This window comes from Leptonotus elevatus, chromosome 15, assembly GCF_054856555.1.
Source record: "Leptonotus elevatus isolate MCC_2025b chromosome 15, RoL_Lele_1.0, whole genome shotgun sequence".
NCBI lineage: Eukaryota > Metazoa > Chordata > Actinopteri > Syngnathiformes > Syngnathidae > Leptonotus > Leptonotus elevatus.
This window is the reverse complement of record NC_141253.1, coordinates 17,887,415-17,913,902: the sequence shown is the minus strand read 5'-3', so window position 1 is coordinate 17,913,902 and position 26,488 is coordinate 17,887,415. Positions and strand designations below refer to the sequence as shown.

The 26,488-nt window shown below is 41.4% G+C and overlaps 2 protein-coding genes across 4 annotated transcripts in view; one reads left to right on the top strand and one right to left on the bottom strand.

Annotated features, from left to right (window-relative positions):
• The window catches only part of wdr91 (WD repeat domain 91), a 28,764-nt gene extending 25,881 nt beyond the window's left edge, over positions 1 to 2,883 (bottom strand). For both annotated transcript variants that reach the window (XM_086095915.1, XM_086095916.1), the window contains exons 1-5: positions 2,648 to 2,883; positions 1,446 to 1,582; positions 1,172 to 1,351; positions 895 to 1,101; positions 468 to 551 (exon numbers count right to left, since the gene is read on the bottom strand). In XM_086095915.1, coding sequence (XP_085952041.1) covers positions 468 to 551; positions 895 to 1,101; positions 1,172 to 1,351; positions 1,446 to 1,568 — 594 coding nt within the window. In that variant the 5' untranslated portion in view covers positions 1,569 to 1,582; positions 2,648 to 2,883. The remainder of the gene's footprint in view (positions 1 to 467; positions 552 to 894; positions 1,102 to 1,171; positions 1,352 to 1,445; positions 1,583 to 2,647) is intronic.
• spag16 (sperm associated antigen 16) lies at positions 1,175 to 24,922 on the top strand. 2 transcript variants are annotated; one of them, XM_086095918.1, is made up of 4 exons: positions 1,175 to 1,604; positions 3,577 to 4,595; positions 11,526 to 11,630; positions 12,963 to 16,988. In XM_086095918.1, the coding sequence occupies exons 2-4, from the start codon at positions 3,678 to 3,680 to the stop codon at positions 13,608 to 13,610; spliced, it is 1,671 nt and encodes a 556-aa protein (XP_085952044.1). In that variant the 5' UTR covers positions 1,175 to 1,604; positions 3,577 to 3,677; the 3' UTR covers positions 13,611 to 16,988. The 2 variants fall into 2 exon arrangements, 1 of the variants encoding a protein (XP_085952044.1); XR_015097193.1 differs by lacking the exon at positions 1,175 to 1,604 and adding an exon at positions 19,877 to 24,922 and having other exon boundaries at positions 3,447 to 4,595; positions 12,963 to 13,679.
• Positions 24,923 to 26,488: the final 1,566 nt, after the last annotated feature.

Genomic DNA, 26,488 nt, shown 5'->3' with positions numbered 1-26,488 from the left:
AAAAAACATGAAGGTGATTACTTTTTTTCATGCCTAAAGAGTAATAAAAACAGTTGAGAAAAAAAGTCCTGATGTAGGTTGTCATAATTTGTGCATGGCAGGGTTAATATTACACAATAAAATAAAAACACAAAGAAAAAAATACAGGACATTATTAAACTTTTCTCGAGCAGCTCTAAAACTGGCCTGTTTTAAGGGAGCAGTACTGTCACATGAAAATGCCTCCCTTCCACTGCGTGGTTTGCCAATGATGATGATGAGACAAGAAATCAACCTTTCAGCTATTATGTCCACATATTTACATCTGGAGCTGATGCACAACTTACAAGAAAATATCATATGTAATGGAATCCCTCCTTACCTACAAAACCTCTTTATCCTGCAAAAAAGATTATGCAGGAATTCTACTTACATAACTTTTTTCTTTGGTGACTACTGAAAAGAGGGAAGCATGCCCACATTCTTACCAGCTGACGAAGCTGCTCATTCTCCTCAGTGAGGCTTGTTGTCTTCTGGACTTCCGCATCAAAACTCAGCAGCACTGGTTGGGGTGAACCCCAGTTAAGGAAGAAACCCCCCCCAATATAAACAGCTTAAACCGGTCAATCACAAAGACTGCCTGGTTACCCATCGTGAGTCAGACACATGCTGGTCAACAATAGTGTTGTAATAATACTACAGTATGTTTCCTAATTATATACAATTATTCAGAGTACAGGGGCAGTTGATCTACATTTCTGTGCTAACTACAGACTAGCTAACATTCTCTTTTTTAAACATATAATTAACAGACTGCTGCTCTCGATGGTTGAATACACATCAGTTACAGAAGTACTATTAGCAGCAATTTGTTTAATGCAAAAGTGAAATGACTGGATTTGACTGAAGGATATGCATACACTGGAAGAGCACAGAAAGGAAGTTGTGCAGTGAAACCAGGAAGGTGTCAGACCACTGGCGGGAAAAAAATGGAGCGAAAGCCGGGTTCTGTTCGGGTGCAGGAATAAACGGTAAAATGAACCAATCCCGCCACTCGAGCTGACCCTGCAGCTCCACAGCCTGCTTCTGGAAAAACTCCTGAGTCTTCTCCAAGTTTCCTCTCTGGCAGGTTAAAAGAGCAGAGAAACTTAAATACAGTCGAAACCTACTGTATTTTTTTAAATTGTCTTACCTGGATGGTATTTACAACGTAGTATCTGTACAGGCTTGCTCTTAGCTTGTTGACAGTGGTTCGGTAAACATCCTCCAGTCTGCAAAAAAGGCGTCGGTCCAAGTAGAGCCAGTAGTCTTTCAAGGCAGACAATTCATAACTGTGGATAAACTGCAGCAGCTGATCAATGATCTTATCCACCTGAAGGCAAGGATTTTGTACAATAAAAACAATACTACTACAACAATAATGATGATCAATGATACATATGCATAGTTGTATTAATCAGTCCTACCCTGAAGCCTTTCTCCTTGTCAGCTTTTATATCACTGTCCAGGTGTTTCAGAGTGTTAGTGAAGCCACGATATATCAGATATTCCCTCACATGTTCATCTGTTCTCTCCACTGCAGAACCCATGGTGATCTCTGACCCTGGTTGGAATACAATAAACAAGTAAATATATCTTTCTTTACTGATTGTTTTCATTTGCGTCACAAGTAAATGGAGTCATAAGAGGCGGTTGGCTTGAACTGGTCACCAGTCAATCATAGGGCACTCACAATCAGACCAATTTACAGTCTTTAATTAACTTAGGTTTTTTGCAATGTCTGTGCACAAAACTAAGTCAGAGTTGTAGGAGGATACTTGTGGCTGCTTCACCATGACAATGCACTGAGCAAAGTCACCTGATCTGTCAGTGTGATTAAAAAAAAAAAAAAGGCCATGTTTTTCAAGCTAAAGGCAGTAATCAAAGGGACCCGTTTTGAAAAAGTGGATGAGATCGGAGCTGCAGAGTATCCCAGCCAAATCCTTCTATGGGTGCATGAAGCTGGAGCATAGAAGGCTGGAAAGTTCATTAAACTGTAGGAGGAGTACTTCGAAAGGAAAAACTTTGAGGTTGGATTTGAAATATATTTTTGTTACACCACCCTGGCACTTTTCCTACAAGACTCGTATATATGGGATATACTGTAGGCTACATATTCCCAGATTATATAGTTATTGTCCACTGAATGGGCAATAGCGCTATTGTTCATACTGCATTTGAAATCATGATTGTCACTCCTCTGTGAAGCTATCCAGACGAAATTTTCAATTAGGGGTTGCTTGGAGCTTCAATGTTTATTTTTTCTTTTATCATGCTGAGATCTAGACTTGAACATTGATTGGGATGGGAATGTCGCTACAATTTACGGAGTAAAAAAAGCATTGAATAAGTGACTTTCGGCTTTCCCTGTCGGGGTCGCCACAGTGCGCCCCTCGCTTGATTTCTTTGGCACATTATTTTTATTATTACATACGATTCAAACATCAACGCACATTTTGACACTGTCATATTGTGAATCTAAAATCAGCAAACACATCGTTCAAGTGTTGTCCTTGTTCTGCCGATAAAGATGCTCAAAGTCACATTTAGTTTGTACGCCAAGCTGAGTGTACATTTGGAATACAGTAATTCTGAAAGATATAAAGCAGTTGCAAAATAATCAACGTACCTTTAGCACAAACAAGACTTTCTCAAATTCAACAATTTCTCCAGTAGTTCTTCTTGGACACGAGCAAAACGTAGATCACCGTGGGTACAAATGTTAAAACACGTGAAGGTATAAGAGTTACGTGCAATTAACGTCTACTACAAACAATCTTGTATTCACATCTTGTAAATTTAAACGCCACACACTTATCGCACCAACAGAGCAAACGCTTCCTGTTTTTGTCTCTCGACAGTCATGTGACTGGTATCGTGACTCTGTAGTGTTTAAGACAAAGTCGCCCCCTCGTGGTACACGTGGAAAGCTATTTAGTCCACTCAAATAAAAATAAGAGTACAATTACTTTTTAAAATATGACAGTTACTATTAGCTACGTAAATAAGGGAAAATAACACAGTCGGTGGTTATATTTCTTTCTGTCTTATTTTGACCCCCCCCACCCCGCAAAAAATTAACATTAGCCAAAACGAATCTGTGTGTATTACTTTAATTTCACCTTCTTTCAAGCATTGGTACGGCAGTCCAACTTGATACTGATAATACTGTTCGCCGAATGGCGATACATTAATCAGATACCTACTTTTTGTTTGTTAATAAATATGTGTGCACTTTGATATTTTTGTAGTAGGCCTATAGTTTTTTTTGTTCGTGTCCCCGTGGCTGTTGTTTTTGTATATTTTGTATTATTACACAAAGTTATAATAATAATAATAATAATAATATTAAACTTGCGCGAATGGGGCTTGTACCCACAATGCATCGTGAGGTGACGTCAGTAACAAGCGCTCTTTTACGTCGCCAAGTAGCGACGTCGGGAATAAAAACAAATGTGCGTTTATTATACCTTATATGTATACATCAATACAAATTTCTTATTCAATGGAATATTTAATCATTTAAATTATGCTATAAGGTGCACTATGTATTTGCAGGATGTACTAGCGCTCCGTCCAATCAGTTGCTGAGGGTACAGTTACTATAGCAACCACAAAACAACAAGGCGCCAGAAGGACGCAAAGGCCTAAAGAAAGAAATGGAGAGGACCAGTGAGCTTTCTCCTTTCAAAAGCAATAAGAGCAATGCTGAAGTGAACTTTTTGGAGGCGTCTGCTGCCTCCACTACTGCTACTCTTTTTGGAACGTCCAAAGAAGAACACATCAACAACATCCCAGAGGCGGTAGACGACTTTGTCAGGAACTTTCTCCAGAAAGTTGGCTTGAGCCGGACCCTGCACTGTTTTGAGGTAGAGTGGTACAGCTCAGCTCAGAAACTCCTGACAGACCCCTTGTTGACGGCTCCTCCAGCACCAGGCGCCCTTGTCCTCCCTGATGCCCTCACACACAAGCAGCTCCTTCAGTCTGAATTGCAGAAGGTCTACAGAGAGACGGACCAATTCAAACAGGAGGTGTTGTCTGCAGGGGACAGCCTTGTAAAACTGCAGAGGGACAGAGATCTGCACCGGCTGCATTGCCAGCGACTTTTTGCTGACAAAAGCCGTCTGATGGAGGACATTAAAAGGCTGAAAAAACACCTGGCGGCCTATGAGCCAGCGTTGAGGCAACTAGATGACAAATATGAGGTAGCCATGAGGCAGAAGATGCTTCTTACTTTGGAAGGTGAACGGATACAGAACAATTTGAATGTAAGTTTAATTCCGGAGAAAGCCCAAACCAAGACCGAGAAACGCACAAAGAAGAGCACAGCCCAATTGCGAAGCACCGCCAGACATCCAAAGGACACAGACTTTCCTGTCTACAACAGGCTTGTGAGCCTTCACCACACTCAGGGAAATCCTGGAGAACAGAAAAGTTCATTCAGTCTGTTCTATTCCATCAAAGCCCACACGCTTCCCATAAGTTGCATCAGCCTCCATCCAGGGAAAAAAATCCTCGCTAGTGCCAGTGACGACTGCAGTTGGAAGCTGTGGGCACTTCCAGCCAGCAGGGAGAAGGTAATAACATTTCTTCATGGACACAGCATGGATCTTGTGCAGGGGCTCGTCAACTTTTATACTTGACTCAAGTCTTACTGTAATGACCAACATTAAATTACACTGTAGTAGTAGGCCAGAGACGTGGGCCCCAACTGTTTAGAAGAAACAAGGCAGGAGATGTATTCCAAAATTTCAAATTACTGTAATTTTATTCACAGTTTGAACATTAACACTAGAACATAAGACAACTGTACATTGCTTGAATTCGGACTCATTTATTACACACAAAGGTAAATAAAAATTGGTCATTCAGTGATTCTCTCGTGTACCAGTAGAGGAAGCCCATGTACCACTAGTAGTACACATTGAGATGCATCAAGTGTATGCAAATGAGATGTATGGGAAAGTGCAGATAGCTTTCTCAGTTAAATTACAGCAGCGTGTGCTATTACCCTTTTAAGTCAGTTGGTGTAATTTTTTTGTTAAAAAAAAAAGAACGTTTATTGACATTGGTGTCGACCAAGCCCAAATTGTGCAAGTTGAGAGATTGTTTGTCATTTCTTGATAAATGAGTCAAAGAGAATGAAGATAGTTTGCAATTTTGCAAACACAACAGTCATACTTTTTGTAGAGGGGAGTTACATAGTTGAGAAAGAACCCATTAAATATTGGTACAAAACCAAATAGATTTGGATCACGTTTTTTTTTTTTGTACAATTTCAGACAATATTGTGAGAATGGAACCTATGGAGCCGTCTACAACCAGAAACAAAATCCTAATTTGTAGCACCCAATGAACCAGGAGAGCCTACTAAATATTAATGCCACAAATTTGCCCTCGTTCTCCTCCCCTTAGTTAAACGTGACTGTTCATCTTATGCAGCGGGCAAAACATAAATGGCTTATTCAGGGCTTTTTTCTTGTACCACATGTGCAACCATCCATTTTTGAAACCATATGCCCTTATTAGTAGTGTTGTGTCGTTCACGTACGTTTCGTTCAAAATGAACGAATCTTTTCAATGAACGTGAGTGAACGGATCACTTCCTGAAGTGATTTGTTCTTTTCTCTGTTCATTTGAGCTCACCTACGCTCATGTCGTCAATCTTCGCGAACGACCATTCAGCAGCCAGCGTCAGACACGGGCGAACGTACTAACATGCTATTGGCGTTAGTCAACGCGGATCAGCGAGTGAACAAGTCAGTGAGTGAAGTGTTGCCATTTCCGGTTCACGAACGTATTAGCGGGTGAACGAGTCAGTGAGTGAACGTGTTGCCATTTCTGGTTCACGAACATATCAGCGAGTGAACGAGTCAGTGAGTGAACGTGTTGCCATTTCTGGTTCAGGAATGATTCAGTGAGTTAACATACTTTTGTTTTTGATAGAAACACACTCATGGCAACAATATAGCAACATAACATTAACTGCGTCGGAGGGAGGTTGCGTAGACGAACTATTCGATGAACGAATCTTTTGAACGGGTCTTTTTAATGAACTGATTAATGAACAGATTTGAAAGATTCTGTTCATTTTAAATAACTGTCATGCCCATCATTACTTATTAGAGTCTGTTAGAGTAGACAATATTAAGTATTGTACTCTTTGCGTGTTCAATTAACTGAATGGTGAGATCCTGGTGAAGAAGTCCCTTTGCAAAGGTATCAAAAGCTTTTGATGACAACAATTGAACTCTCTCAAGCAGTTTGTTCAGATTGTGTCTCAGGCTCTCCGGCACATCATTATTTATTGAAAAGTCGGTGAATCCGAAAAGTCTCCACCCATCAGCCCACAGTACATTTGGTTACAACTCAGTGAATACAAGAGAATCTGTTCCCATGGGTATAAATCAGATTAGAGAAAAACAATAATAATAAGCCTGTGCCTCCCTTCCTCCGACCGGCAGAGACCGGCCCCAGACCAAAACTCCCCTCAAGATAGCAAATGGAACAAACCCGTTGCCCTTCTTCTGAGAGTGAGACAGATAATACAATTCTATTCATTGAGCCATACTGCTATAACTAAATCCAAAACGGCTAAAATGTAAATTGAAACTGAAAAACAATGTTAATAACTTAACAAGTCGTAGGTGAGCTAGAGCTCTTGTGCGAAAAGTGGGGTACACCCCTTGTATTTCACAAAGCAGGTGTAACGAATATTGCCCGTCATCCTCAATTTTTGGGGGGAATCTCTTTGAATTTCCCTCCAGCAGGGACTGGATTTCGTTTTTACAACCCACAGGAAACACATACTTCAGCGCCTACCGAGATCTAATAGCCTGTTTAGCAAGCAGACTAGCGATAATACTGCTTATCAGTCCCCAGGCCACTTTTATAGTCTGGGCTATCCACAGGAATCAGCCATGTGTTTTTGGAAACAACGCCCCATGGAAGTTATATAGTACAACAGTGCCCTCCTGCGGTCACTATCGGTATTATACTCAAGAATCCTGCCGCTCGTAATTAATCTGAAGTCTACATAATTCGGGACATAAACGGACTCTATGTACTTGGCTGACATCAAGTGACTTCTGTTGTTTATCTTTGTACACAACCTGTATGTTTATCTCAATTGAATGATGTGTGTAACTTCTGCAGCCTTCTAAGTTTAGCTAATTAGTAAGCTTAACGGATTCAATAACTTTATGATCGCAGTAATGTTTGAAATGTGTTCAGAATGATAAATGAAGCATCTGGCTTGTCGATTCTGATAAAAAAAAAAATCAAATGCTATCCCAAATACTTGGTCTCAGTCGACCAAGTCTGCTTCAAGCGCACGTAAGAGGCGGGACCGCTTGACCCCCCGGGACACAAGCTTAAAAGCCAGCGTGCGAAGGAACTTCCCCCTCTTCTTTGCTCTTCTCCCTCTTCGCTCTTCTTGCCCCATTAACTTCTCCTGACCATCACGAGAGACGTGGTCGCCGAACACGCTGAGAGCGACCACGTGGCTTCCTTCTTTGAGCCCCGGATTTGAGCCACGCCGCGCGCCCCAAGGCACGCATCACGCATCACGCATCACGCATCACGCATCACGCATCACGCATCACGCATCACGCATCACGCAAGGACTCGCAACCACACTGCGCGTCCCAAAACGCGCATGTCTGTTCCTGCCGAGAGCCGACCCACCTACCTTCCGCTCTCTGAATCACGCAGCGCCCTGCCGACCTGGTTCCACGACGGCTGTTAGGCACCAAGCCGCTGCGCGCCAGCGACCCTTTTCTGCTCCAGCCGTGCGCCCGAGACGCCCCGCAGCACCCAAACCAACTGACTGCGGCCTCTCAACTGCGCAAGCACACCACCACCAACCGGGACTTGTGCCAGCCAAGGACCTGCCGCGGCCTCCACGCCGCGCGCGCACATCACCACCAACTGGAAACCTGCAGCGGCCTCTCAGTTGTGCGCCGATCACCATCAGCCAGAGATTCTAGGGCAGCATTCCAGCTGCGCGTGCGCCGACCGCCCAGATCTTTCTTCAACTGAGGATTGACGCTCGCCGAGTCCCTCTCTCTCCCGTGCACCTGAACCAGTCCGTAAGTGTGCCTTCTTTGCAATCTGACCATATACCACTGGCGCAACGCTTTAATTCAAATATAAAAGGATTGACAGGTGAAAACGCTTCCATCTCTATTCCCCATCTTCCTTTTTCATTCCCTTTTTATCTTAGTTCGTTAGGTTGCATTGCATGTTTTCTTTTTATCTTTGATTCGCATTTTTTATTCCGTTTCATTAATAGGTTAGGCTGTGACTGATATATGTGTGTGTTTACTAAATACATTTGTTGTCTAGAAATTCAATTTCTACCGAATAATTTGTTTGGATTAGTAATTCTCTTATTAAAGCAAAGAACTCCATGATTAACTAAAGTAAAAACTTCCGATTATGAATACTTGATAATAAGCTTTTTATCGTTTATTGTGCTCCTATAAATAAGAAAAGTCAACGTAGTGCCCCCAGAAATTACTGAGGAAATTACAACTTCCCTCAGTACCGTCTAAATTTCTCGTTCGCCATTATGGCTACCCAAATAATCGGTACACAGGTTTACCCTGAGTCAATAAACCCTGAAGTGTGGGAAACTATGCGTCTTCCGTTTCAGAAAGGGAAGTAACTGAAACCAGAGGAAAAGAGGTAAATCTAGCCTGTTTCATAAAAAAGAGGTAATTTAAACTCTCGGTCAGTTTCCGTAGTAACATAGTCCATACACCTAACCTGGTCGGTCGCTGGTTTTTCACAATGAACCTCGAGGTTTTCTCTGTCCCCGCCTCCTTTCAGCCACACACGACATTTCATTTCCTCATTCATAAAGTCCGCTGCGGCGACTTTTTGCGTAAATACGCCTATAGTCTATAGCGTAAAGTACACTTTTGTCACAAACATGGCATGTCCTTTTGGCAATGACCCTATTTATGAAGGTACCGCAATATTGCGCAGGGAATTAAATATTCGTCGTGAGATTTGTTATCAGACTGCGCATAAATATCCTGGCGTTTCCAGACAGTTATCTTTTTGAGCGGTACCTTTTCATATCACAGTCCATCATCTACATACACAACATAATCAGTCCTTACATTTGCAACATTACCAGCCGTAGTCATGTGCTTACATTGCAGCATACATTGTGTGTTGCGCTGTTGTGTTTCTTATAACCGTTTGAACAATGTTTTTATATTTCATCTTAAGTCAAGTGCGCTTCTCCCCCACAGGATTGCACCTAAATGAAATGAATTAATGAGTTACCATCAACAGGTTTCCCCAGTAATATTATTGTGATTGCAAAGGACTGCATTTAAATGTACGCAATGACCCGACACCCAAGCATCAACATTCTTCCACGCCGCCTTCTTCTTATGGGGAGCCGTTGCGGTGTTGCACTTTTTTTCTAAAGACATGCTCAAATTTGCCATATGATCGCATTTAGATTTCCAGTTGAGAGAGGTAAAAAAATGCGGAAGCAGAGGGCGGTGCAGCACTCTGCTTCCCCGTTGCCAAGGTTACTCGACGAATCGGGGCTCCATTGATGTGGTCTTTTTAGTGTAGCGGTAACACCAGGTGAAACTACTCTGCGTTGATATAACTACCTCAAATCAGCTGTCCTGCAACCGAAAACGCAGTTTCCTATCTCAGAGTCTGTCAACTTGCTGTTCAGGGTTAGTCTCGGTGTTTGTTGAACATGCTTTGTGAAATGGACCCCTGGTCACCAGACAATCCATCTTTCCATTATCCGATGTATAGGCAATTTACGGTCTTCGATTGTCAAACATGCATGGTTTTGGAATGTGAGATGAAGCCAGGGAACCCAGGACCTCTCAGCTTGCAAACATCACATGACCAAACTCAGAAAACCGGTGAACCGTGATTGGTAACCAATTCTGCCTGAGGGATCGAAAGTCACGGGCATTGAATGTTTATTTTTTCCGGCCTTGCCGCTTACATGCAGTGATTTCTCCATATTCTCTGAACTTTTAGATATTATGGACCGTAAATGATGAATTCCCTAAATTCCTTGCAATTGTACGTTGAGAAACATTGTCCTTAAACTGTTCGACTATTTTCCTCACACACTTGTTAACAAAGAGGTGAACCTCGTCACATCTTTGCTTGTGAATGACTGAGCAATTCAGGGGAGCTCTTTTTATATCCAATCATGGCAACCACCCAATTAGCCTGAACAGTGTTCACCTGTGGGATGTTTCAAACATGTGTTTGTCAGTTTGATGAGCATCGCTCAACATTCTCCGTCTTTTTCGCCACCTGTCTCATCTTTTTTGGAACGTGTTGCAGCCATCAAATTCTAAGTTAATTATTATTTGCTGAAAACAATAAATTTGATCAATTTGAACATTAAATATCTAGACTTTGCAGTGTATTCAATTAAATATAGGTTGAACATGATTTGCAAATCATTGTATTCTTTTTTTATGTTTCACACAACGTCCCAACTTAATTGTATGGTGGAAGCATACCCACTTATGTTATTGCGATTTTTATTTTCATCACTTTTTTTGCCGAGAAACAACTCCCACATAACGCCTTCCGGGGTATTTATAATCTGATTCCACATTACTTACAGTATTCGCACAATTTAACATTAAATATAAACTTTTCCCCATTTATTTTCAATGGGACTGACACAGAGCTTTTTTAAGTCCCACTTTCCACGCCCACTTCCATACACACAATTGATCATTACCAGCTCTCTCATATTGCTGAGTGGTGCACTTGGTGAAATGCATTGTTCAGTAACCAGTAGGTCACGGGTTCAAATTCCACCTCCGATTGCACATTGCAAATGTATTCATGGCAATTATGCTAAGTGATTGCATGCTAACCAACTCACTCACCTTCATAGTTTCACTTTTCAATCTAAATGAATGGAGGGTTCTGCATGCCTAGGTGGCGCTATTGAGTGGTTTTGTTGTTGTTGCATATTTCCATTGGATATCATTAGTTCCACTTTTCCATCAAAATAAATGGACGGTACTGCATGCCTAGGTGGTGCTATTGAGTGACCTTTTGTTGTTGTTGCATTTTTTCATTGGATATCATTAGTTCCACTTGGAGGGTACTTTCAGATAACACTTTTCCATATAAATTTCAACTATCTTAAAAAATTCACGCCACCTGGGTTCAAGTGTTCTTTTTGTTAATTTATCTTTCAACTACAATTAACACTGTAATTTTCACATAATTTATCTTTCAATTTAATTAATAAGCATTCAGCTACTAGCATTCATTTTAGCATTCAGCTAATAAAATTCAGCTTAGCATTTAGCTATTAGCATTCAGCTTTCATCATTCCCACAATTTTTTTTACAGAAATTATCTAGTCTAGTTGGAATGTATTGAATGAATTAAGCATGTTATGATAAAATCATAATCTACTCATAATCTAATCTAATTTGTTTAGTCTACTCTCATTGGCTGTTTCACTATTTTTCTGTCACCAGGTGGGTCAGATGGTCCTGACAGGCGAAGGACACTCTGATTGGCTGTCCAGCTGCAGTTTTCACCCAGAAGGAACTAAACTGGCAACAACCAGCGGAGACACTACCGTCAGTTCACATTCACTTGTCTTATCATGACCCTCATTAGAATGTTCTTTACATTGGGCTGAATTTTCATTGACATTTTGGATTTACGTAAAATGTAAGTAAAAAAATAATATTTGCCTTTTCTTTTTTTTTCTTTTTTTTTTTGCTCAGGCCAAAGCCATGTCTAATGCCGAGCTCAAACTACACAACTTTTTTGTCTTTCACGACAGTGGCGCTGTCAGATTACCCGATAAATTCGCTCTGTGTCGTGGACTGGACGTGTTGTCACACCCATGCTTGGAAGAACGGCCATCTTGGATCGCTAACTACGGCATCAACACTAGAACATAATACCTTCATATGCCTGCGCGATATTGCGCGTTCGTAAAATGATACATAAAAAAAATCTCAGGTTCTTGATGAATTTTAAAGTAATTCACTAGGTAACTTTTGATCCTATACATTTTACTTTTGACCCCATTATATTTCCAGTGAGTCTGCATTGTTATACTTTACAGTAAGTCTGCGGTGTGAGTGTTTTAAATGACCCCCACCCCTCACCCAGTCTCAACCCCTATGCTATTGTAACCCTAAAATGTTGTTGTCGTTTCTGGAGGCTGGGTAAAAGGCGGGCTACAAATAGTTTCGAGTTGATGTTTTCTGGTGTCTTCCTGCTAAATTAACCAGACACGGCAGGACAGGATTCAAGCACGTCTGTCTTATTTAACTCTCTTCTCGAACAAGGCTGGCTCGGTTACACCTCTCTCTGCGCTCATGGCATGCGCAGTACACAAAACACTTCAGCATATAAAACTAAAATAAATACAAAACCAAAAGTAATAATTTACAAAACATATATGTCAATTGCAAGTAAATTAAAAAAAAAAATACACATTTGCAAACGTGTTACACTATGATAATGGCCACACAAGACAATAAAAATAAACTGTACCCACTCTTACAGCAAACTATAATTACAGTATGTGTCAAAATCTATTCTATTCGTACAAGATATGCTTGGGTACAGAACTGCTTTGCTTAAATTAAAAAAAACAAAAAAAAACAAACGTGCACCTGTCCTGTACCTTTCGCAATGTCTGTTTCATTTTGCGTGTGTGAACGTGTTTGGACCTATGTAGATGCCGTAGTTAGCGATCCAAGATAGCCGATCTTCTGCGCGTCACAGATCGTGCAGGGGTCACAGATTGTGCCTTGACAGTGCTCGCCGGCACTACGTCCGCGACACGTCTGTCGGGCCAAAATCGGGCTATTTTCTTGTAGTCTGACCCAGGCATAACCTTTCCGTGCTTATTCCACCTTTCCCGTTTAACCTTTACATTGTTCTTCTTGCAGGTAAAATTCTGGGATTTATTTTGTGGACGCTGTGTGTTGACATTCACCGGTCACAGCCAACCCACCTGGGGCTGCTCCTTCCACTCATGTGGTCACTTCCTGGTGTCCTGTTCCTCTGATAAAACCGCCAAGCTGTGGGACCTGAACAGCCAGCGGTGCCGGCTGACAATGCGTCGCCACACCGCCCCTGTCAACAGCGTCTGCTTCCAGTCCTTCTCCAACACTCTCCTAACGTCTTCGGCAGATAAAACTCTTGCCCTGTGGGACGTCAGGCTTGGAGTGTGCACCGCATCTTTTATCGGACACCAGCATCCCTGCAACCATGCTACCATAAGCCTTGCTGACGAAGTCATTGCTTCCTGTGACACCCACGGCTTGATCAACCTGTGGGACATCAGGAGGCCTGCTTCGGCTCTGCGCACGATAGATGCAGGGCCCCTGAGCGCCAATCACGTGGCGTTCTGTCCATTCGGGAAGATGCTGGCAATTGCAAGCAGCGACAGTTTGGTCAGACTGGTGGATGTGGATTCCTGCAAAATCAGCAGCCTGTCAGGACAAAGAGATAGTGTACAGAGTGTCACGTTTGACCACACGGGCAATACTGTAATTTCTGCAGGGAGTAATGGGCTCATTAATGTATGGACGTAGACATTACATTACTGAATTTTTTACTTCTCCTCAGTAGTGGTGCAACGAATCATCATTGATCCGTGATTGGTAAGGATGAGGCCCCACGGTTCGGATAGCGCACGATCCGCGGATTGGTTGGTGGAATAAGAAAACAAAAACTGCATTCACAAGAAAGCCACATAATCAGTCCACATTCACTAGCAGTAGAGGAAGTTGAATGGGAGCATTTTGGCAACTTGGGGTGAAATTAGTCCTCAAACTAATGATACAGGATTTTTTTTTTTGTGCCTCTTGTCCGTTTGTCCTGACACAGTCATTTAGACATGTCAAGGAAGCTGGAAACATACCATAACACACTGCCCACACTAAGACTAACTTCAAAATAAAGTGCTCCAAATAATAAATTGGCGCCAATGCAAATAGCTTTAGTGAGCTTTTACTTTGAAGTCGGCCTACATGGCTACATCGATATGTCGACTTACATTACTGACGTTTTTTATTTATTTATTTAGAAACGTTTTCAATGAACAACAAACAGTGACTATCAATTTCTGTCAATTGTTGGCTTTCTACTAAGTGCCACCTTGACACACAGGAGACAAGATATACACACACATAAAAAAAAACCTACAACAACAAAACACACCTAAAGAAAAATAAAAAAATCACAACATGAAGAAATGTATATCAAATACTGCATGTGTACATTTCCGCAAAAATGTGCTTTATACATATTGCAATAAATACACACAAAAACACCTTGAAGTACTTATCCCATTTTTTTTTTTTTACCAAAGTCCAGGTATTTATCAAATGATGACAGAAGGAAAGGAGTAGGGGTCTACTATAATTTCAAGTGTTCTAAATTTGGCTGCCATACAATACAAAACTTTTGAGGGTTGCCTGATACCTCGTATTTTAGTTTTTCTATATGTAACACTCCTATAAATTCCCTAATCCAGATTTCAAAGTGGGGTGGGACATCAGACTTCCATCATTTTAAGATGCACCTTTTGGCTATTATCATGCCATAAGCAACCACAAAAGTCTTATCATGACCCAATTTTTACAATGCATCAGAGAAAACAAACAGAGCAATTGGGGTCAGGATCAATTGGTATTTTGAATACTGTTCTTGAGAGTATCATTTAAATATTGAAGACCAAAAATCTCGAATCCTTGGGCAGAGCCAAAATTGATGTGCTAATGTGCTATCCGATATCTTACACCTTTCACATAAAGCTGATGTTTGTGGGAATATTTTGTTTAACCTCACCTTTGAATAATGTAACCTGAGAACTACCTTATACAGAATTATCTGTAGCCTAGAGTTAACAGAACATTTTTGAATGTCACTCTGTCATATATCCTTCTTGATTGTAATATTGAGATCCTCTTCCCATTTTTCTTTAATCAAAGATGTGGAACGAGTATATTTGCTCACATTTTTTTTTTACTAAAGAAGAGATTACATTTTTAGATTCTGGGGGCCCCATTAAGATTTTAAACAAATAATTTTCCATAGAGTTTAATATTGGGATGTTTTGTCTGACATAACTCCTCAATTGTAAGAAAAAAAAAAAGAAAGAAGACCTTTAGGCAAACTATATTTTATCTGTAATTGTTCAAATGAACAGAATTTGCTATCAATATACAAATTTTTAATCCACTCTATGCCCATCTGACTCCATTCTCTAAAAAAACGGATCCGTAAATGAGGGAGCAAAACCTTGATTATGCCACACTGGAGTATGTACAGCCGTGCTAGGGTGATTGCAAAATTTTCAAATCTGCAAGCAGATTTTCTGGGTGTGCAGTATGATAAAATGTTCTCCTCTGAGAGGACGATGGCCTAAGCGAGGAAAAAAGAATTGCCCTGAGAAAGGTTTTTGGGACTAAACTATGTTCTATTGTCAACCAAGAAGGAACACTCGCTAACGACACTAAGTCTTGATTAATTTGCCAATACACCACGACTCTTACATTGGCTGCCCAATAATAGTGCAAGAAACACGATAGGCCAAGACCGCCACCTTCCTTGGCTTGTTGGAGGTATTGTTTTACAATTATATGCGCCTTATACCTCCAAATGAAAGGCAAAATAACAGAGTTAATCAACTTAAAATACTTTTTGGGGATATATACAGGAATATTCTGAAATAAATAGAGAAATCTTGGTAGGGAGACCATCTTAATTGTATTTATTCTACCAATCATTGATTAAGGTAGCGTTCTCCACTTTTCTATGTTCTCTTTTAGGGCATTGAATCTTTCTGTAAAATTTTGTTTAAATAGAGAATTTAGATTTTTTTTTGTTACTGAATCGAAGCTGCAAATACATGATCTAAATCTGTTGTAAGGGTCATCAGGTCACTCTTCTGCCAGTTGATGGTATACCCAGATACTGCACCTAAACTATTAATCAAATCTAACAAATTGGGAATAGAGTGCTCAGGATCTGAAGTTAAAATGGCAATGTTATCAGCATAATATTTTATGATCAACTCCCCCGATCACTATGGGTTTGATGAGTTTATTTTCTCTTATGCTGATGGCCAGGGGTTCAATCGCCAAAGCGAATTTCAGTGGTGAGAGCGGGCACCCCTGGCGAGTCACCCTCTCTAGTAAAAACAGACACGATCTATCTTGGTTCGTAACAATTGAAGCGGAGGGGCGTAAATAAGCTAACTGAACCCAGGATACAAAAGATTCACCTAGACCAAATATTTCCAGAACCTTAAACAGATATACCCACTCAACCTGATCAAATGCTTTTTCAGCATTAAATATAAAATAGCTTGTTTTGAACCCAATGGAAATTTGTAGTATGTTATATTTAACACCCTTCTAGAAGGAGTATCTGTAAGGGATGAACCCAGTCTGATCTTTGTGCACAATGGACTCAATGCATACATTTAATCTACTAGCAAGTATTTTTGTAAAAATTTTACAAACAAGATTTAACATGGACGGGACGATAAAATGCAGGATTAGAATAATCTCTGTCAGTTTTTAGAAGCAGGGTTATATTTGCATCATATAAAGTGGCAGGAAGTGCTTTTGCTTTCATAGAGTGTAAGAACATTCTAAGTAGGAGTGGGGATATCTACTGCAAGCGTTTGATAGAATTCTGATCTAATGATTAATCTAATATAATGATTTAATGGCTTCCGAAACCTCTCTTATGGTCAGAGGTTGATTTAAGGCCTGACGTGAGGCATCGTCTAAGCTTGGAATGGGGACATCCGTAAACCAGGAGTCTGCCTTGTGCCTTTGACCAATACAACTCCTTATAAAAAACAGCAAAATGTTCATTGATTGACTTGGGAGTGTGAGTATGTCTCCAGTATCGGATTTAATTCTATGTATGGCCCTAATATTTTGTTGATCTCTAAATTGTCGAGCCAAGAGGGTATGCAGCTTGTCTCCAAGCTCATGCAAACGAGAAATTTGGGCGCTTACTTGTTTTGTTAAAATTGTATTGTATTCATATTTAAGAGTAATGATTTCTTGTAGTGTAAGATTGCAATTGTTTTTCGTCTATAAAGTGTTTTTAATTCTAGTACCTTGTCGTCAATCTCCCGCTGCCGAAAATTTCTCAATTTCCTTTGTGAGGCCTGATATGAAATTATATGTCCCTTCAAAACCACTTTAAAGGTTTCCCATAAAATAGAGTCTGATGTGTCCATGGTGTCATTAGTGAGGGTAAAATCCTCAATTTTCTGCGACAGGTATTTACAGAAGTCTGAGTCATGATTGAATATGATTGCAATCTCCAAGTTGAACCTCGTTTTGGGACATTAAAATCAAAAACTATACTAGTAGGTGCATGTTCCAAAATCAAGATGTTGTGGTATCATGTGGTATTTACTATTAATAACATTCGGTAGGAGTTTAGAATCTAATATTTAAAAAAAAAAGAATAAATTCGAGAGTTAAGAATCATACAATTTAGAAAAAAAAAGAATCATCTCTATCTGTGGGATGTTGTGGGCGCCAGACATCCACTAAATTGGTGGAAGAAATAAGACGATTCAAGGCTACCGAAGCGTTTGAAGGTGCAGATTGTTTTCTAGAGGATCTATCCAAGTGCCAATCTAAAACCACATTATAATCCCCAGCGATTATTAGAGTGGTGTCTGCAAAATCTGGTATTTTTTCAAAAACTTTGCAAAAAAAAAAAAAAACCTGCATCATCTACATTTGGACCATAAATGTTCACTAGTGTAAAATGCACAGAATACAATTTTCCAATTACAATCAAGAACCTTCCATTAACATCACTAATGTTTTTTTAGCGCTCAAAAGGAATGTTCTTCTTTTTTATAATAGCTACCCCTCGTACTTTACTTGAAAAAGTTGAGTGAAATAATGGCCCCGCCCAGTTACATTTCAAACGTCTCTGATCATGTGGTCGAATATGGGTTTCTTGTAAAAAAGAAACATCTTTTAAGTGTGCAAAAACTTTAGCCCTCTTAATATGGTTACCCAAACCCCTCACATTCCAGCTAACCATATTGACCCCCCCCCCCTCCCCCCTATTTTTCTTATTAGCCATTGTCATAAAAAACTATTATGGTTCCTATCCTATACTTTGGGAAGTAGTCCAAATCAGTACTCCAAGTGAACACAAAAAAACAAACATACAAAGCATACCTAGAGTCCCTCCCACCACCCTACCCTACTTTCCAAAACAAAGCAGGGCAAAAAAACAAACAAAATAACATCTGTCTAAGGGGTACTTCTAACAGTACTCAGTAATTAAACCACTAAGCTGTTAAAACACAAATAAGTACTTGTACTACTCCGAATGGGGTAAAAAACAACTATCAATAAAATAAAACACCTAACATTTATTTACCTTAAAAATATAAGGCACCCAATGTGGCTTTAAAATCAGCAAGGAGGATACATCCAACTATACTCAAAAATAGGACGTATTTTGTTTAACAATTTTTTTTTAATCCTTACAAAATGTTACTTGAAATTATCATTCAATATGACCAGAGAAATGCAGTGTCCAAGGACCAAATGTGGATTGCATGAGATCATCAGTGTCCAGCACCAAAATTCTCTTCAACCTTCCTAGAGATCTTCGCCTCCTCGGGTGTATTAAACATAGTTGTCACGTTGCCAATGGTAACCCGAAGACGAGCAGAGTAGATGAAACCCGTGCAATGATTTGCAGCCTCCAATTTCTTCCTTGTGTCCTCGAAAAGTTGACGTCTCACGATCTCAACAGGGAAATCCGGGAACATGTGAATTTGGTGCCCCCATTGCCATCCGCATAATGAGCTTGACACGGTAGCTGTGGATCCTCGCAATCAAAATACGGGGCTTGTTAGCAGACTTAGCTCGCTGGCTACCTAGCCTGTGAGCCCGATCCACTTTAACAGGCTTCGGAAAGTGCTCATGACCTAAAATCAAGGGCATCAATTTTGACACAAAGTCCACTGGATTCCCAGGTTCGGCATTTTCTGGCAGATTCACAAATTGTAATGTTTTGTCCTCTGGAACGAGTCTGTGACTTTTTCCTGCAAGGCCTTGTTACCTTCTTCCAGCCGCGCAGCCTATTGCTCCAGTTTAGCCAACCTGCAGTCATGATCACTGGTTGCTTCATCCACCGCAGACAAACGCCCTTCGTGCTCTTTCAAAATAGCCAAAGCATTAAATCTCTCGTCCATTTTCTGGCTCATTTCCCCGATAGCAGCAAGAACGGCCGCGGTATTAGGGCCCAACAGCTAGCGCGGTTAGCATAGCGTGTGTGTGTGCGCTAATTAATCATCATCCCCTTAACAGACTGTCACTTAAGAAAACCTCCTTTGTTGTGTGATTAATTTTTTCTTACGCGGGACATCAACTGGCTTTGACACCAGTTGTCTGTTTGAGATGTGTACACAGAGAAAAAAAGGAACCTTTCCGAATAACCCTGGTTTTTAAAAACTACAGGAGAAACACTTTCCAACCCAAGACTATTTGCAGTCGTGTTGAATTGAGATTGTTCACCCCACTCAGAGGACATTAGCCCTTTACTTATCATATCCGTCAGGGAGACAGATGATAGGGCAGCTGGCTTTACATATGGATTACAATTCTTCGTCCGTTCAAGGTGATTGCATTCTTTATCTAGATTCCCTGAGGACCATTCAATTTGCATGAATTGTCTACAACTCAGGACCTCACAGTCTATTCTTGGAATCTGAGTTGTTTTAACTACATGCACAGGGAAAATTGGGCTTTCCGGATGGTAACACTTACTGCAGCTCTGCCTCCTCTGCCTCCAGTGCCACCTCCCAGTTCCCGTTTGTTGAACAACGCCCTGTGGCATGCGCCACTGCCGACATCTACTGGGCAAGAGTGGATATTGACTCCAGTGGTTGGCTCGAAGCTGAGCTCTCTGGTCACCTTGGGTTCGTAACCTCAGATCTTATGATATGGTAACTGATTGTATGTATTGCACTCTGTACTATGACAGATCAGGGGATGAGATCTATAGCAAGGCATTTCAGGAAATTGAAAACAACATATGGGAATTGAACATGGGTGATTTGTTTGCAGGCAAACCAGGTGTCGCCTTTTCGGTGTCCCTGACTCCTGAACAACTCCCACATGTCTCCTTGATGATCTCGCCTCAGCACACAGCGAAGGATCTCGGTCCGTTTGTCCTGGCATGCACACAGGCCACTGATTGGCAAAATTAATTTCACTCTCAATTGCTCTATTCCCCCCTATTGGATTTAGTCTAATACATTTTTACCCACTTCCGTTTTGGAGCACCAGCTTCTGGATGGGCACCATGGACGTGAAACAACCAACAGCGATTTTGCTGGTTACCTTCTTGATTTCTTTCCCACATCGCTGTGGTCCATGGATCTCACTGATGTTGGTCTCTGTAACGTCTCACCTGTTGTGTTTCAGATGAAACCAGGACAAATATATGTTCCCCAATACTCTGTAAAAGAGGCTGGGATGATTGGCATTTCGGAAACAATTGACGGTTTGCTCAAAGCAGGAGTGTTGTGTGAAATTCCCGGCTCTGATTATAACACGCCTATTTTACCCGTTGAGAAGAAAGATACTGGAAAGTTTCACATGGTCCATGACCTGCGAGCGATTAATGCGGCCGTCTTAACTCCTACTTTGTCTGTCCCGAACCCTCACTCGGCATTGTCCCAAATTACATCAACCCACACTCATTTCACTTACATTGACCTGGCTAATGCTTTCTTTTGCATTCCACTCCATCCTTCACTGAAGCAATTTTTTGCTTTCACTTGGAATGGTGTTTGCTACTCCTACAATCGCCTGCCTCAAGGCTTTGTCCTTTCACCTGGACTCTTCAACGACTGTCTTCGCCAGTTGCTGTCTACACTTGAACTGCCCCCTGGTGTTCTCCTGGTGCAGTATGTGGATGACCTCTTGCTGGCAGCTCCATCTGAAACTTCTTGTCTTGAAGCCACCAGGTCTTTGCTTTCTCATTTGGCCTCTATGGACTGAAGTGTTCCAAGTCTAAACTCCAGATTGCCCGATCACAGGTTTCCTTTCTAGGATGTCTGATTTCACGCCACGGAACAGGACTGTCTCCCTCTCACAAAGACGATATCCTCCATCACCCAAAACCAACAAATGTCAAAACCATGCTGGCTTTTCTGGGTCTTTGCAACTATTCCAGACATCATTCCGGATTTTGCGGAACTGACTCATTCTCTCAGACAATTAGTTAATGAAAAAGGAATGAGAAACCTACCACATACTCTTTCTTGGACTCCAGCCGCTGAAAACTCTTTTGTTCTGCTTAAAAAGTTATTGTCATCAGCTGCGGCTATTGTCATCCCTGACTACAACAAGATGTTCTTTCTGGATGTTTCTGAAAAGACCAGCAGTGTTTCTGCTGTTCTTTATCAGAAGGGGGAGATAGGTGAAAGACATGTTTGCCTTTATGCATCAACGCCTTTTGAAAAATATGAACAATGTCATCCTCTTTGTGCAGCCTTTGCTTCAGCATTGCCTCGCCTGATTCAGAAAACATCTCACATTGTTCTCCATCACCCGCTGACTGTGCGAACATCACACAGTACAGTCCAGTACGTCACAAGTCAAGCTTTCACCATGACCGGAGGAAGACAGAGAAAAATTGAAGCAATTTCAACACAACCACATATTCTCTTTACTCATGAAGGAGTAAACATGGCTGAAGGTCTGCTCGAAGGAGAACCGCATTGTTGGATACAAAGAACTACGGAAGAAAACTCACTCCGCACTGAACTCTATGAGACACCTATTAACATCCCGGACTTGATCCTTTTCACAGGTGGATGTTGCTTCAAAGGCAACCATGGCCTACAATCTGGATTGGCAGTAACCCAACCCACAGAAACAGGTTTTGAAGAAGTCTAAGCAGAAAGAATTTTAGGCTCTCAGTCAGCACAAAGAGCTGAAATTTTGGCATTGACAGCAGCTCTCAGATTGGTAGAAAACTAGTCAGTAAATATTTACACAGATTCGGCGTATGCACACATGACAGTTCATGTTGCATTAAAAGAATGGTAGCGAAACGATTTCTAAACTTTAACCGGTACACCCATTAAACATCAGGATGATATTCTTAAATTGCGAGATGCTTTAATGCTCCCAACAGCGGTGGCAGTAATAAAATGTAAAGGTTACTCTCGAACTAATGATTTTGTATCAGCAGGAAACGAATCAGCAGATCGAGCAGCAAAAAAGGTTGCAGGGTACCGACCTACACTCCAACTAACTGTAAGTGAGTCTGAATGTGACAATCCACAGGAGGTGATAGTAAAAACAGCTAAGTTGTGGCAGGAAAAAGCAAGTCCAGAAGTGTAGAAGCAAGACAGTGTGTGGATGTCCAAAGGGGGACAAAAAGATGAAGCAGGTATATGGAGGAAAGAAAGTAAATGTATTCCATCTCAGAAACAATTGAAAAATCTAATTTCTGAAGCCCATGGAACATGCCATGTACGTGTGGAAGAAACACTGAGACGACTACACACCTGGTGGCATCCTTTCAGGAGATCAATTGTTAAAAGTGAACTGCAGGACTGCAGTGTTTGCAGCAGGTATAACAGTATGCCTACATCTAAACCTCCCCAGGGCACTCACGATCCGGACGTGACTGCTCCTGGTCAGGTGGTTTCGATGGATTTCACTGACATGATAAAACCAGTGTCAGGATACAGATATTTGCTGGTAATAGTGGATTCCTTTTCAGGATGGCCATAGGCATATCCCTGCAAATCTGAAACAGCAAATATCGTGGTAAAACATCTGATTAATCATTACATACCATCACATGGGTTTCCTAGAACAATTAGATCAGACAATGGAACCCATTTCAAAAACAAACATCAACAAGCGGTAGAAAAGGCATTGGGATTAAAACACACATTTGGTTCAGTGTATCATTCCCAATTCCAAGGACAGGTTGAGCGAATGAATATAAATATTAAAGAAAAATTGGCTAAAGCACTGGCCTCATCAAATTTGAATTGGCTGCAAGCTCTTCCTGTTGCATTAATGAATGTGAATGTCACTAAACTCAGCCAAAGGCTGGACTCTGTTTGAATGATACACCAACAGACCATTTCCGGCTCCAACAGCTCCATTGGAAGAGACGCACGTTCCAGGACCTCCAGAACTTAAACAACTAACATTTACTTTCTCCCAGCTAACAAAAAAACAACCAGATGCTCCTTCAGAAATAAATGATTGTGAATATGTATGGTTGAAAGTGATTAAACGAAAATGGTCTGAGCCCAGGTGGACAGGACCCCACAAGGTGACGGAGAGGACATCTTCTGCAGTTCGCCTGCACGGAAAAGGTGATACGTGGCAAGGACACCGGCTGGCGCCATTGTCCCTGCACCAGGCAATCACCCAACAACAACCGAGAAGCAAACCGGCTCCCACTGACATCGTTCTGTTAAAGGTTGAGTTCACGGTATACGGGCAGAATAATCCCGGTGACTCATCCTGGGACCAGGCAGTCTACCCTAAGGTCGTGAAGAAGCTGACAGCGCCCTCCAGCAGCAACCCAAGAACATCATCTCGAGATGGTTTCGAAGTGGGAGCGCATCTCCATCTGCTGCTACATCACGACACTCTTTCTCATATTGACTTTTATGCCAATCTGGTATCTCTGGAAGCCCCTCAGTACAACCTTGAACGTAACCACAACACATCGTACTAAGCGAAGTATTGATTCTCCACAAACTCCCTGGCACCCCATGGACAGAGGACATCCCTTAACTATCAACATGTGGTACACATATGCTTACTCCAATACAAAATCTTTCAATGAATCAAATTGTTCTTTAATACCACATACTGCTAAACAACCTTCTCTCACTGCTAAAGGGATGTTTCATTGTTGCGTGCTTTTGCTTCTTATTCTACTGATAAGATGATAATGTCCAATCTTTCCACACAACCCTTGCTTAATGTTGCGCCAACCGTCTGCGACGATGACGCCGCTAGTATATTTTTTTAAATTTAATTTTAGTTTTTATTTTGTTTATCTGCTTGTGTCGGACTCAAGTCCGAAAGAGGGAATGAAGAGAGTCTTCTGCCCAGATTTAGTCATAACTGTTTTAATTTCCTTATTTCCTCAGTAGAGCTTTGTTCTGCGGATGTATCTTTGTGAGTGTTATCGCAATTTCTGCCAGGTGCAGTCATGACTGAAAAACCTCCTCTATTCCTCAAATGGGCTTTTGTTTTGTGTCTGAATAGTCCATCCATCCATCCATTTTCTGTACCGCTTGTCCTCACAAGGGTCGCGGGAATTGCTGGAGCCTATCCCAGCTGGCTTCGGGCAGTAGGCGGGGTACACCCTGTACTGGTTGCCAGCCAATCGCAGGGCACACAGAGACGAACAACCATACTCACAATCACACCTATGGACAATTTGGAGTGTCCAATTCACCTGCCATGCATGTTTTTGGAATGTGGGAGGAAACCGGAGTACCCGGAGAAAACCCACGCAAGCACGGGGAGAACATGCAAACTCCACCCAGGAAGGCCGAAGCCCGGACTTGATCTCACAACCTTTGCACTGGGAGGCGGACGTGCTAACCAGTCAGCCACCGTGCCGGCTAATACACTGTTAAGTTGTAGCCACATTAGAGAGTAGAAGGAAAAAGTCACCAATGTTGAACTGTTTACTGGAAACTGTGTGGTACCGCCCTTCAAGATAGTATAAGAACATTGTAAGTCCTCTGTAATCTTCGCACTTGTGAGATGCGGCAGCCATTGTCTGTAACTCACTTGTGCCCGGAATATTCTGTAGAAATAAAAGCTTCGAAGGAACTGTTCATCGATCTCCAGCCTGTATTCAGATAACCAACATTCTCACTATCCCAAAGAAAACGAACACGCGGAGGAAAATATCTCCTCCACAACACTATCTATCTATCTATCTATCTATCATCTATCTATGCCTATCCATCCTTCAATCTATCTCGCAATTACAAATTGGGGTATATGCCACAGAGGAGGCGGGATTTCCGACTTCCGGGTTTCACACATCAGCTTTGTTTCCGGTTCCGGTTTGCAACGTGTGGGCCGCGTCCCTTTATTTGCGCTTCTGCCCTTGAACGTACCTTGAAAACGGGTAGCCGAGCGGAGAGCCGAGTAATACCGAATGCTCATGTTGCGGTAGTTGAGACGATGCACTGCTCATTTCCAGACAGATCGTGAATACTTCAGGAGGTGCACTACACTCGTGAGTGCATTTTGATTTTTCCGCGACAATTTTCTTCGCCATGGGCCCAAAGAAAGACAACAGTACCAGAGGCAGCAAAGAAAAACATACAGTGCCAAGAACCACAGTGGAATTAGGAAGGAGATTATTGCGCCGTTGTAACTACCGTGACTACTTCTGTAAATACTGGCATGAGGACCCCCCTTCGCTGTTCAACAACGTGCCTGACGTTAAACAACGCACGCAAGGACCGCTTAGTAGTCTAACAATATGCCTAATGTAAAATACACAAACTCAGCACTAAAGCCAACATAGCATTTATCTTCCACTGATGCCATCACACCACAACCAAAAAGGTAAGTTTTTTTTTTTTTTTTAATACTCTACTGTACTGTAAATGTAAAAAATATAAAATATAATAGAAATTAAAATAGGAATTTTCTGTTTTTGGAGCTTGGGAACGGATTAATTGCATTTACATTATTTCCCATTGGAAAAAATGTTTCGGAGGTTGAACAATTGGGACTTTGAACACTTCGCAGGAACCAATTATTTTCAAACTCCGAGGTACCACTGTATTTGGATGTGCCGGTATATGAAACCCCTGGCAATATTGTGTTTTTTTGCGGTGCTGATTTGTTTTCTTTATGTTGTAACACTAGTATACTAATATATGTTTCATTTTGTTTATTTTGGGTATACTGTTCTGTACTTATTCTATGGTTCAATAAAGCTGATTTAATGCCGCTGCCGCTAATTGCGCTAGCCCTTACTGGGTTTCTATGCCTCCTTATCAGGCTTCTCCAGAGCTTGCTGATTACCTGATCATTTGAATCACTTGTGTTAGCTGAGGGAGACATGGAAAATGGGCTCGATAGGGGTCCCCAAGGGCCGGGGTTGTGAGCCACTGAGTACAAATCAGTCATGGAATAAATACAGGTAAAACAAAATAAGTTAATACATGTCATAAGTGGGTAAGTGAATAAGTAAGTAAAGAAAATGATTAAGAAAACGCAAGTAAATAAGTAAATAAAATAAATATCAATAAACTAATGGACTATATGCACAAATCACTTCCGTATTCGACATATGAGTGCACCCAACCTTCCGGTGCGGGGAGACTTCAGCGTAGCGCACTGTTGATGTGATGCAAAAATCTAAGTCTAAATCTTAAACC